Source organism: Malania oleifera, chromosome 1, assembly GCF_029873635.1.
Source record: "Malania oleifera isolate guangnan ecotype guangnan chromosome 1, ASM2987363v1, whole genome shotgun sequence".
NCBI lineage: Eukaryota > Viridiplantae > Streptophyta > Magnoliopsida > Santalales > Ximeniaceae > Malania > Malania oleifera.
This window is the reverse complement of record NC_080417.1, coordinates 1,979,764-1,990,138: the sequence shown is the minus strand read 5'-3', so window position 1 is coordinate 1,990,138 and position 10,375 is coordinate 1,979,764. Positions and strand designations below refer to the sequence as shown.

At 35.0% G+C, this 10,375-nt stretch overlaps 1 protein-coding gene across 2 annotated transcripts; it reads right to left on the bottom strand.

Moving 5' to 3' along the window:
- Window positions 1-2,223: 2,223 nt before the first annotated feature.
- LOC131162367 (MADS-box protein JOINTLESS) lies at window positions 2,224-9,683 on the bottom strand. Of its 2 annotated transcripts, XM_058118784.1 has the most exons (7): window positions 8,745-9,683; window positions 3,636-3,714; window positions 3,399-3,463; window positions 2,984-3,083; window positions 2,866-2,907; window positions 2,553-2,779; window positions 2,224-2,487 (listed from the first exon to the last, which is right to left on the bottom strand). In XM_058118784.1, the coding sequence occupies exons 1-7, from the start codon at window positions 8,924-8,926 to the stop codon at window positions 2,466-2,468; spliced, it is 717 nt and encodes a 238-aa protein (XP_057974767.1). In that variant the 5' UTR covers window positions 8,927-9,683; the 3' UTR covers window positions 2,224-2,465. The 2 variants fall into 2 exon arrangements, with proteins under 2 accessions (XP_057974767.1, XP_057974758.1); XM_058118775.1 differs by having other exon boundaries at window positions 2,224-2,779; window positions 8,745-9,682.
- Between the last annotated feature and the right edge of the window lie 692 nt (window positions 9,684-10,375).

The window sequence follows — 10,375 nt, the reverse complement described above, 5'->3', positions numbered from 1 at the left end:
ACCCCCTAATACGGCACCAAACCTACAAATCAGCGTCCACCGCCTCCAAGTCTCGCTGATCAGGGTAAAGCCCAAATGCAAACAAGGCTTCTATACATCAATTGGACGTTTGGCCAACCCGACCCCCAAGACACATCTCCATTACCATTCACGGTCCCCGTTGGCTCATAGAGCGAACTCTCACCATCCACAGTTCCCGCTAGCTCATAGAGTAAACTCTCACCATCCACAGGTACGTACCACTAGTTCAGCAAGTGTATCTATCTGAAACTGAACCTCCGATGGTCCTTCTTACTTGCTGATGCGTTTCTACCGTGCCATGTCATGAGAGCATCTGTTCACTTTTTCTTAATCAAACATAATATATCCAAAAAAAAAATGAACTTGATAAACTTATTTTTAAGGAGTTACCTTCCTTTTATAATGATGGAGATATCTTAATAAAATCATGCCATTAGCATATGATTTAATTGTAATAACATTGTGAACCATTATATTAAATTCAATTTAATTTATATAATTTTATAGACAATTTGTTCTTAATGTTAAAATAATTAGCATTGGATTTTAGAAGCAAAAGAGAGTCTCAAAATTATATAATTTGAGATGGTGAAAAAATATAATGGAAAATTATTTTTCCTCTTGCTTTGTTCTCTTCTCCTTTGTTGTCATATATTTAAAGATCCAAACAAAGCACTTATCACTTGTTTGGGTATTGGAATTTGGACTTTAGATTTGCATTTATACAAATTTAGATAAAATATAATATAAAATTGTACTAAATTTCGTTCAAATCCACATAAATTCAAATCAAATGCTTGAAATTCATGTCCCCAAACGTAGCATTATATTTTATCGATAGCAACAATGATAATGAAAATAATATTCCCCTTGAGAGTTTATCCTAGTGAATTAACAGGTATGCATCAATGAGCAGGCAGCTTTTACCTTCCCTCCACCCTCAAGTTTGGTGTCACACCATAGTGTACAAAGTAGTGCAATCTGGCTGGAGTCCCGGATTATCAAAAAAAAAGATCTCCCTAACAAGATTGTTGAAAGTCAAGACACCAAAGGGCTAGGATTTAGTTAAAATCCTTGAAACTAAATTCGTAGTTGTACATTTGGCAAATGGATTTCATGCTTGAATTCATCTATGTGTGGATCTAAAGAAACTTAATACGGGCGGCGATTATAAGAGTTGTAGACTTTAGCTAACATTAAGCATGAGAAGTTTAAATTAATCACCCTGTGTGAGCTAGCTCCACTGCATTCAAGACCCGCACGTTTTTGTTTCAACTATTTTCGTTTTGTGTAAAATAGACATTACAAAAACACATTTGCTAATTAAAATTACTACTCAAAAAAAATAAAGTCATAAAAATTGAAGAAACCATTCACAACATGAAAAATAATTATCAGAAAAGATTTTCGCCATATAAGATTTGAAACTCATCAAACACGAAACACCTATACATAGGAGACCTGAGAGGTGAGGAACTATAAAATTTTTCAAGATAGTTTATTCAACTCATTCGGTCTCAAGGAAGTGGTCCTCACTTATTTATTTTAATGGTGTCATTTTCATTCATTTTTCACGATAATTTTTTTTTTTGACATGTACTTGGGCACATTTCTGAATATAACATGAATTAAAAAGATTAAAAAGTTGGACGCATGCACTATTAAATCCCCAAATCATTAGTCTAAAACTAATATATTTGAGTTTTTGGGTCCAAATCTTCAAAAGAGGAATACAAGAAACGGTCGAGACATATTAAAGGGGAAGGATGAGCTACCTTAGTTAAGTTTGTCAACTGTATAAATTATTCTAAGTTTTCTAAGGTGGCGTTTGACAGTACATATTTAAGGATTTGAACTTAAAAATGTGTGAATTTGGAAAAATAATATAATTTTGTATCTTGTTTAATGTAAATTCATACAAATCTAAATTGAAGGATTAAATTTAATACACCCCACACGCAGCACAACTATATGTTAGGGGCTTAGAGTTTGATTTCAATGGGCATTCAATTCAAACTTGGATTTGTATGAATCAACACAAAAATAAAACGTAGTCACCTCAACTTGTGCAAATTCATATAAATTTATATCCAAAATCCGTACCCCCAAACACAACCTTAAAAAGTGCCATTTTGAAATCCCTTTCCTCGTGCACGAGCTGAGTTCCAATGAAACATGCATTTGAATAGTGAAGAATGGACATAGGCAAAGGTCCATCTGATAAAATTAAACATCCCGACAGACTACTTAAGATAACAGTATTATTACAACGGAGTGTGCCTGCATGCATGCATGCATGCTGGGTTAGCTTAACTGAACACACATTAACTACAACATATCAATATGAACTATATACGAACATCAACGCTGGTGTCCCCCTCTTCAGGCTAGCTTCTCCTTAACACCATCCTGTGCCAATGGCTGGCAGCATGCTCCTCTCTCAGTTAGCTAGAATAGGGCGGCAACCTGCAAGAAGTAAACATGTGAAAAGAGGAAGCTCAAAGGTAAGAGAAGCAAATGTAAAGACTGACCCCAGCTTGAGAGATGTGTCCGAGCTGTCATCGTAGTCATGTGGAGGGCCACTGCCGCCACTGCCAACAGTGGACTGGCACACGTTGGATACCGACTCCGACGACTGGCCTTCCTCGCACAACATGTTCTCAGAATCACCTCCAACCGGCTGCTTTTGCCCGTTGTTCGGTGATACATCGGACACTTGCTGCTTTAATCGCTCATTCTCTTCCATCAATTGTGTTCCCTGCACATGTGTTGTGTTCTTGGTTAGAAATTTTGGTGTAGGTCAGGAATTCAGCCATTGCTTGTACTTGCAGTTTGGTTTCCCACCTTTTTCTGAAGCTCAGAGATCTCTTTCATGATTGATTCGCCCTGCACCATATATGGAGATGCATATATAAAAAGTCCATGATTAGTTTTACCAAACCTGATCTGAAATTAAACAGACCTTTTTCTCTATCACGCGGCTTAGTCCAGCTTCAAGTGACCTTTCTAGCTTCTGCAATTCTTCTATATTCAATCCCTGGAGCTCCTCTCCCCTCATATGCCTGTTTTACCATATAAATGGAGTGAACATTTGGGATTTGATTTAGTCATATGACGATTAGGCTCCGTTTGAATTAAGAGTTTCGTAAGGAAAAAGAAATGAAGAGAGAGCATGATGGGTCATTCTTCTTTCTATATCAAACATGATCAAAATAAGAAAAGATCAGAGATTTTTTACAAGTAAAATGAAATTTTTTTCACTGGTCCTCTATGTGTGTTGTTTCCTTTCTAATTTTCAAAAGAAGATTCCTTCATATTCTTTTTCTTCAGCTCCATTAATGGAGCCTTTAAGAAGTGTACATGGCTAATATGCATACCTAAGTTGACGGCTTTTCTCTGCAACCTCCTTGCTCAACCTGGAGAAGTTGCTGTTCTCCACAAGCTACAACAAAGATTCACTATTTCTCTAAGTAAAATGAAAAAATTTAAGAAAAGAAAACAATGTATAGAAAGAAGGATGGAAAATTACATATAAAGTGTTTACAAGAGTAGATTTTATTACTAAAGGCTAAACGATTATAAAGAGCAATATCATGTTTACAAGAGATGCAAACCTGCAGTTCAAGGGATGGTTGGTCTAGTTTCCCAAGGTTCTTTGAGTGCAACTTATGCCTTTCAAGAATTTCCTTCATGCTTCAAAATACAAAAAGGATTACAAAGTTATTTCCCCGAAAGCTCACAACTGATAATCAAAATAATAACTCAACTTTAGCCCAGCAAACCACAATGGAAGGTGACATTACTTTAGATAATTAGGCAGACTGATAAAAAAAAAAAGCTGCATGAATGGCCTCCAGGTCTTGATGTTGTTGACTGATTTCACAATCTTCTATAAACGTTTCAAGCAATGATTTCTGCGGTTACCGCCAATGTCCAGGTTTTGTTGTTATTGTGCAATTTATTGCTAAAGCTTTGTCTATGACACTCATATATGCATATTAATGCATTCCATTCTACCTTGATAAATCATACAACACTCAAAAAGAAATCATTAATGTTAAATGGTCCAGCTTTAATTTTAAGGCAATGTCGTCCTTTTCGCTCTCCATTGCAAAGGGTCATTGATTTTGATAAACAAAAACAAAACTGGAATTTTGCGGATTTTAAGAAGCTACACGAGATTCTACTAATAATAGTTAATATGATACCCCATGGAAAAAATGTTTAAAATGATTAGATGTTACTACCAATATCAACAAAGTGCACATTTCTTTTCGGGAGTCTTCCCATAAGAATTTCACTGTTAAGCGTACTTGATTTTGAATAATCTTGAGATGGGTGACCTTTTGGAAAGTTTTCTTAAGAAGTATGTGAGTGAGAACAAAACACACTGAAAAGGACACGTGTTGATCTGTGGGACCAGTCATTAGTCCAATAAGACCCGCCCCCTGTTGTCTGGTCCAGGTGGAAGAGGAGAGACACAGTGCTCCCTGTAGACCCAAGTTAGAACGTCGCAAAATGGTATTAAAGCAATTACTCAACCGAAAGTGTGATGGATTCACATCGCCTGGGTTTAAAAATGTGAGTTCGCAACGAGAACGTTACATTCTGTAAGTGGGGGAGAATGTGATACCCCATAAAAGAAAGACTTAAAAGGATTAGATGTTACTACCCATATCAATAAGATGTACCTTTCTTTTCGAGAGCCTTCCCATAAAAACTCTACGGATAAGTGTGCTTGACTTGGAGTAATTTTGGGATGAGTGACCTTTTGGAAAGTTTTCTTAGGAAGTGTATAAGTGAAGACAAAACACACTGAAAATGACACGTGTTAGTCTGTGGGACCAGTCATTAGTCCAAGAAGGCCTGCACCCTGTTGTCTGGTCCAGGTGGAGGAAAAGAGACACAATGCTCCCTGACAGACCCAGGTTGGGGCGTAACAGTTGGCCTATAATGTATGTTTTATGTATATGTACTGAGTTTCTTTTTCTTTTCTTTTTTTAATCAGCAACAAAGAATAAATTTATTGCTATTAAGATGGAAAAATACAGCCAGCCCTAGCCAAGATTCCTCAGTTGGATGCATGCATATTACACACCCAGATTAGCAGTCCAAAATCAAAAATCATAAAATCCAAATACAACAACAATAGCATCCAATAAGTGTAGAAATGAGAACATATTCAAACAAATTAAAATTTTCAAAGAGACTGATGAGAAGCTCTTCCATAGTTGAATTTTCTCGTAGAACAGATGATTTAGAAATTGATTGCAACTTGTGACGAAGCCAACACTTTTTTTGGTTGGGACCAAGTACTGACTTATCACACACACATGCGCGCATATATACATTTTATAATTAGAGAGTTTAAGATAAAATATCATAATTTTTTGGGAGGGCCCTTAGAATTTTATGATACAAATTAATATGATAAAATTTAAAGAGCTAATGTGCAAATATTTTTAAGTTTGAGGGGTCACTCCCACCCCTCTCTCCAACTAATTGTGCCCAAGATAATGAAGAAACCTTACGGATATAAGTCTTTATTTCTCAACATTATTCCCCATCCCAAAGAAAAGGGAAGAGTTACGCATGATTAACATATAACTTCAATTCTTTAGGTTTATAAATTGTAGGCACAAATACAACAACAAATCAAGCCTGAAGTCCACTAGGTGTGTTTGGTTACATGAATTCTTTTCTGTTAAATTTTCATAAAAAATACATATATTTTTGTCTCTTGGAAGTTTCAGGCTCCTTGCTTATTTTTTCCCCTCTTAATGAATTTACCTTTTCTGAAAAAATATTTCACAAAATACAATAAGTCGAGAAAAAATTTATGCAAGTTAGCTAGGTGGACAAGCTAAAAGATATTAATGAAGAAACGAGCAAAACAAGACCAATTCAAGTTATTTGAATACATCAAATAACTTGAGCAAGAACAGTGTCAATTTCTTAGTAAGGTTTTGTTGAATGAATTTAATTCAGATAATATTTGTGCGACAAATGAACTAATTAATTTTTAAATCCAGTCAAAGAAGTGAATGACAAAATTGAAAACGATGCGAAGTTGCTAGACTATGACAAAGTGATCAATAAAGAAGTTATAGACACTAATACCATGTTTGGTTTAGGCAATATCCATTCATAGAAATAAGATGGGAATATAAGGGAAATTATATAGCAAACTAATAATTTGAAAAATTATTCATGCAAAAATTTGTGTCACTCTATGAAACATAAAATGGGATAGGAATACACATTCAGGTGACGAAAGGAAATAGACATTTGTTTTCTATTTCATACTACGGATTGAATAAAAAATATTTAATTATTATTCATTTTAACAATGACATAATGTAAGTTATTACATCCTTATATATGGCAATTTTATTCCTAAAAATAAATATTTCATGAATCCCATGTAGCCTAAGTCTTTGAGGAGGCATATATAATATAAAGTATAATACATGTCACCACATTAGTTCACACAGAAAATAAGATGAAATTAATCAACATTTCATCTATGAATGAACTCATGATCTCAACCAACACTTTAGGTATTATTTACGGACTCGAAGAATTCCAAAACTCTAGGCAAAAAAAACTGCAATTTCCAATCTTACAATTAAAAAAAAAAAAAGCAAAAACATTAATATAATAATAATAATAATCTATATGTATAATTATCACAAAAGAAGTCAACCCAAAATGATAATTTTCTGTAGAACTTCAGCACTAAAAGAAGGAAATGATTAGTTTCACAACCCGCATGCAACAAATGGCATTATGGATCTCATGGCATGGGCAGTTAAACCCCAAGAACCATAATTACATTTTAATCAGCTATTGCAAGTAATTTCACCATTTGATTATTAGAGTTTAGAAAGTGGTATTTAAAACACTGCAGAAATTTTCAGAAAGCCATCTCAATTCAAAGTACATTATTGAAGAAAATATATATATATATATATATACACACACACACACATACACACAGAGAAAGAATATGCAAAGGGAACTATAAAAGTTGAGACAACAATCAAAATCCACTGATGGATAAATGCATTGGTCAATTTGGAACCTGAATTTAAGACTTCAAATCGAAAGTTTTTTGGAATAGAATACAGTACCTAAAAATACAAAAATCAATAAAAAAGTTAGAATAAAATTTGCAAAAATCAATACAACTTTAAATTCAAGATTCCAAGTCCAGGGTTATTTTTCTCAATGTAAATGGAGAATGCTGGATGTCAAAGCTCCCTCAAAAGCAAGCATGAGATTTCATGCATGCTCCAAAGCAGTCTCATGGGATTAACCTCAAATCATTGGGCCTTTCACTTCTCTACCTGTTTAGACACTACAGAGCCTTCTCTTTTTAGCTTTTTGAAAGGCAAGGGATACGAAAATTGTAATGATTGACACACTAGAGGCTGTATACACCAATTAAAGAGCTTTGTTGATCAAAAATTAACTCCTTACAATCATTTCCTATTCAATGGATGTATTCTTAATGATCCTCACCTGCAACCCAACTTTTCCACAAATTTGACAAAATTTTTAGGAATATAGCATCTATTGGATCCAATATGAAAACTACTCTTAAAGTCCAAATCTAGTTGGAGCACCCCGAGATCTCTAATTGCATAGCAGCCACCCTCCAGCATCAAATGGTTTACAGACTTTAGAACTATTGCTTTGATCTGGCAATCCCACAAGAATATCAAGATGCTTTCCGCATTAATTATAATAGACTCTTGCCCTAAGCCATGTCCACATCATACATAAAATCTAGACTATCTAAGCTTGAAGCAGATATCACGTTGAAGAAATCACCTCCAATAATTTATTATGTTTTTTCTTCTTCATTCCTTATCCCATTTTTATATCTACACAAGTACATACATATATTCTCGATAAACTGAAGTCTTTTTTCTGTTACAGAACACCTTTTTACTTGTCTTTCTTTAAAGGGTAAGGTTTTAAACACACACACTCCCAAATACATACATACATACATGCATACATACATGCGCGCGCGCACACACACACACGCATATATGTCTAAATAAATAACGAAAACCTCCAATATCCCTAAATGCTTGCAAGCTAGCTCTCATGATCACTGTAGCAAGTAAAACTAGTACTAAGCCCCTTTTTCAATAGAAGACCACAACCCAAAAAAAAATAGCAAGTGCAAATCAAGAATCTAACATAAACTACACTACAGCATACACGAGCCGACTAAGCTATATATTATCCAACATGCATTAATACACACACACACACACACATATTATGCAACATGCGCTAATATATACACATAGTATTATACATTAAAAAAAAAAACAATGAAAAAACAATAAGCAGGAATGTGCAGACAAGAAAAGCTCAAGCTGATTTACTTAACAGGTTTAACAACTAATCTTACGCATATATTCTGAACGATTCCTTTTCATTTCACTTCCATCTGTGAGTCATTACACTCGTTTACATTTCCAAAACAAAATACCCTCTTTATTACAGTTACTATTTTTGAACTTTTTTAATCATTTTGTGCACTAAAAATGAAGATAAATCAGCTCAAGTGATGTCAAAATCTTGAGTTTGTAGCTGCACTTATAGATCATAAGTACCCAGAAAAAATCATTAAAAAAAAGCTAGCTGAAACCAGCTGCCCAGATGAGAGAGAGAGAGAGAGAGAGAGAGAGAGAGAGAGAGACCTTGAGCTGGAGTAATCAAAGAGCTTGCCGGTGGCAGAAAAGATGACGAGGGCAACGTCGGCATCGCAGAGAACAGCGAGCTCTTCGGCCTTCTTGAAAAGCCCTCTTCTTCTCTTCGAGAAAGTCACCTGTCTCGCCGTGGCGTTGTCAATCTTCCTGATCTGAATCTTCTCTCTCGCCATTTTTCTATACTTATTTTTGCTTTATGTATGAGCCCCGTACGTACGTACCCAGAAACAATCACAGCGCCAAACCCATTAAACCCTATCTTCTCCCTTCAATATATTCACACAAGCACAGAAAGAACCAACATGTAATCGAACACACCCACTGCGAATCTCCACAAAAGCAACCAAACAGCTCCAAAACCCCAGAGAGAACGAAAAGCAGTCGACCCAGAAATGTTTCCGCCTTCTTTTTTTGTTTTCTATAATGGGGATTGTGTGTTGCAGATGCGAGGACAGGAGAGAGGGGTTTTGGATTAAAATGGCGGCATGTTGCCAAAATTAGAGAAGAATATATAAATGACAAAACCCTAGTTAAAGGGAGAACAGACCCAGTTCAGATCCAGGCTGGGAAAACAAGAAAGCTGTGCAATTATGGAGCCAAATTAGCGAAATCAAAGGTGGGTAGCTCTCGGAACAAGGAAGGAGCAGCGATGGCGAGTGGGTATGTGTGGATCAATCAATTACCAGTTTGGGGATGGTGTTGGGGGTGGTGCTGAGGGTTTCAGACCCAGAGTTTTCCCAAAGTGATGCTACCAATGGGAGGGAGAGAGAGAAAGTGTGAAACAAACGTGCGAAAAGAAAAGGAAAGAGAGGGGTTGTTGCAGAAAAGGAAATCCCTTTTATGGTGAAGCAAAAGTCATCCTCTCTTTACTTCCATTTTGCTCTACTTGCCATAAAGAGTGTAGTAGTAGCAGCAGCAGTGACATATGTGCTGTGCCTAACTACTGAGGTTCTCTCTTAATTGCTTGTTTTTTATTTCTTTTTTTTTTTTTTTTTTGGGATGTGTGATTATTCTTTAAGACACTTTTTTTAATTAAACATGTTGGTTTAGTCTAATCGACATATCCCTTTTTTACACAATAATTCAATAATTTTAAACTAATTTGTTGACAACCCCATTCTCTGAATACGTGACTCTTATAGCAAAGATAACCTTAATATTAATTGATTTGACTAATGACAATTGGCTTAATAATATCCTATTAATATATATTTAGTTGTTGCATAATTTCATGACTACCACTCTTTGTCACCATTAATACATAGAATTTCATATCAGGCTTGTTCATGAAATTGACAGATTCATTAAATATGCATGTCCCAACAAACAAGCACAAGAATTATAGAATAAAAGGTCATGCTATACATGTGATCATGGTTGGTTTTTATGTATAATTAGTTATAAAAGAAAAATATTTAGCCGATATCTTACCTTTACATAAAAAAAGAACTCGAGTGAGTCGATTTTCCTAATCATAGAAAATATTTATTTTTTATATTAGAAATTGACAAATATGTTATTGTCAAGGTAAAGCAATCAAAAGTGTAAAGTAATAGAAGGAAAATATCAAATATGCACTATCTGACTTAACTTTAAAAGTATTATCTTATCCAAAAAAAAGA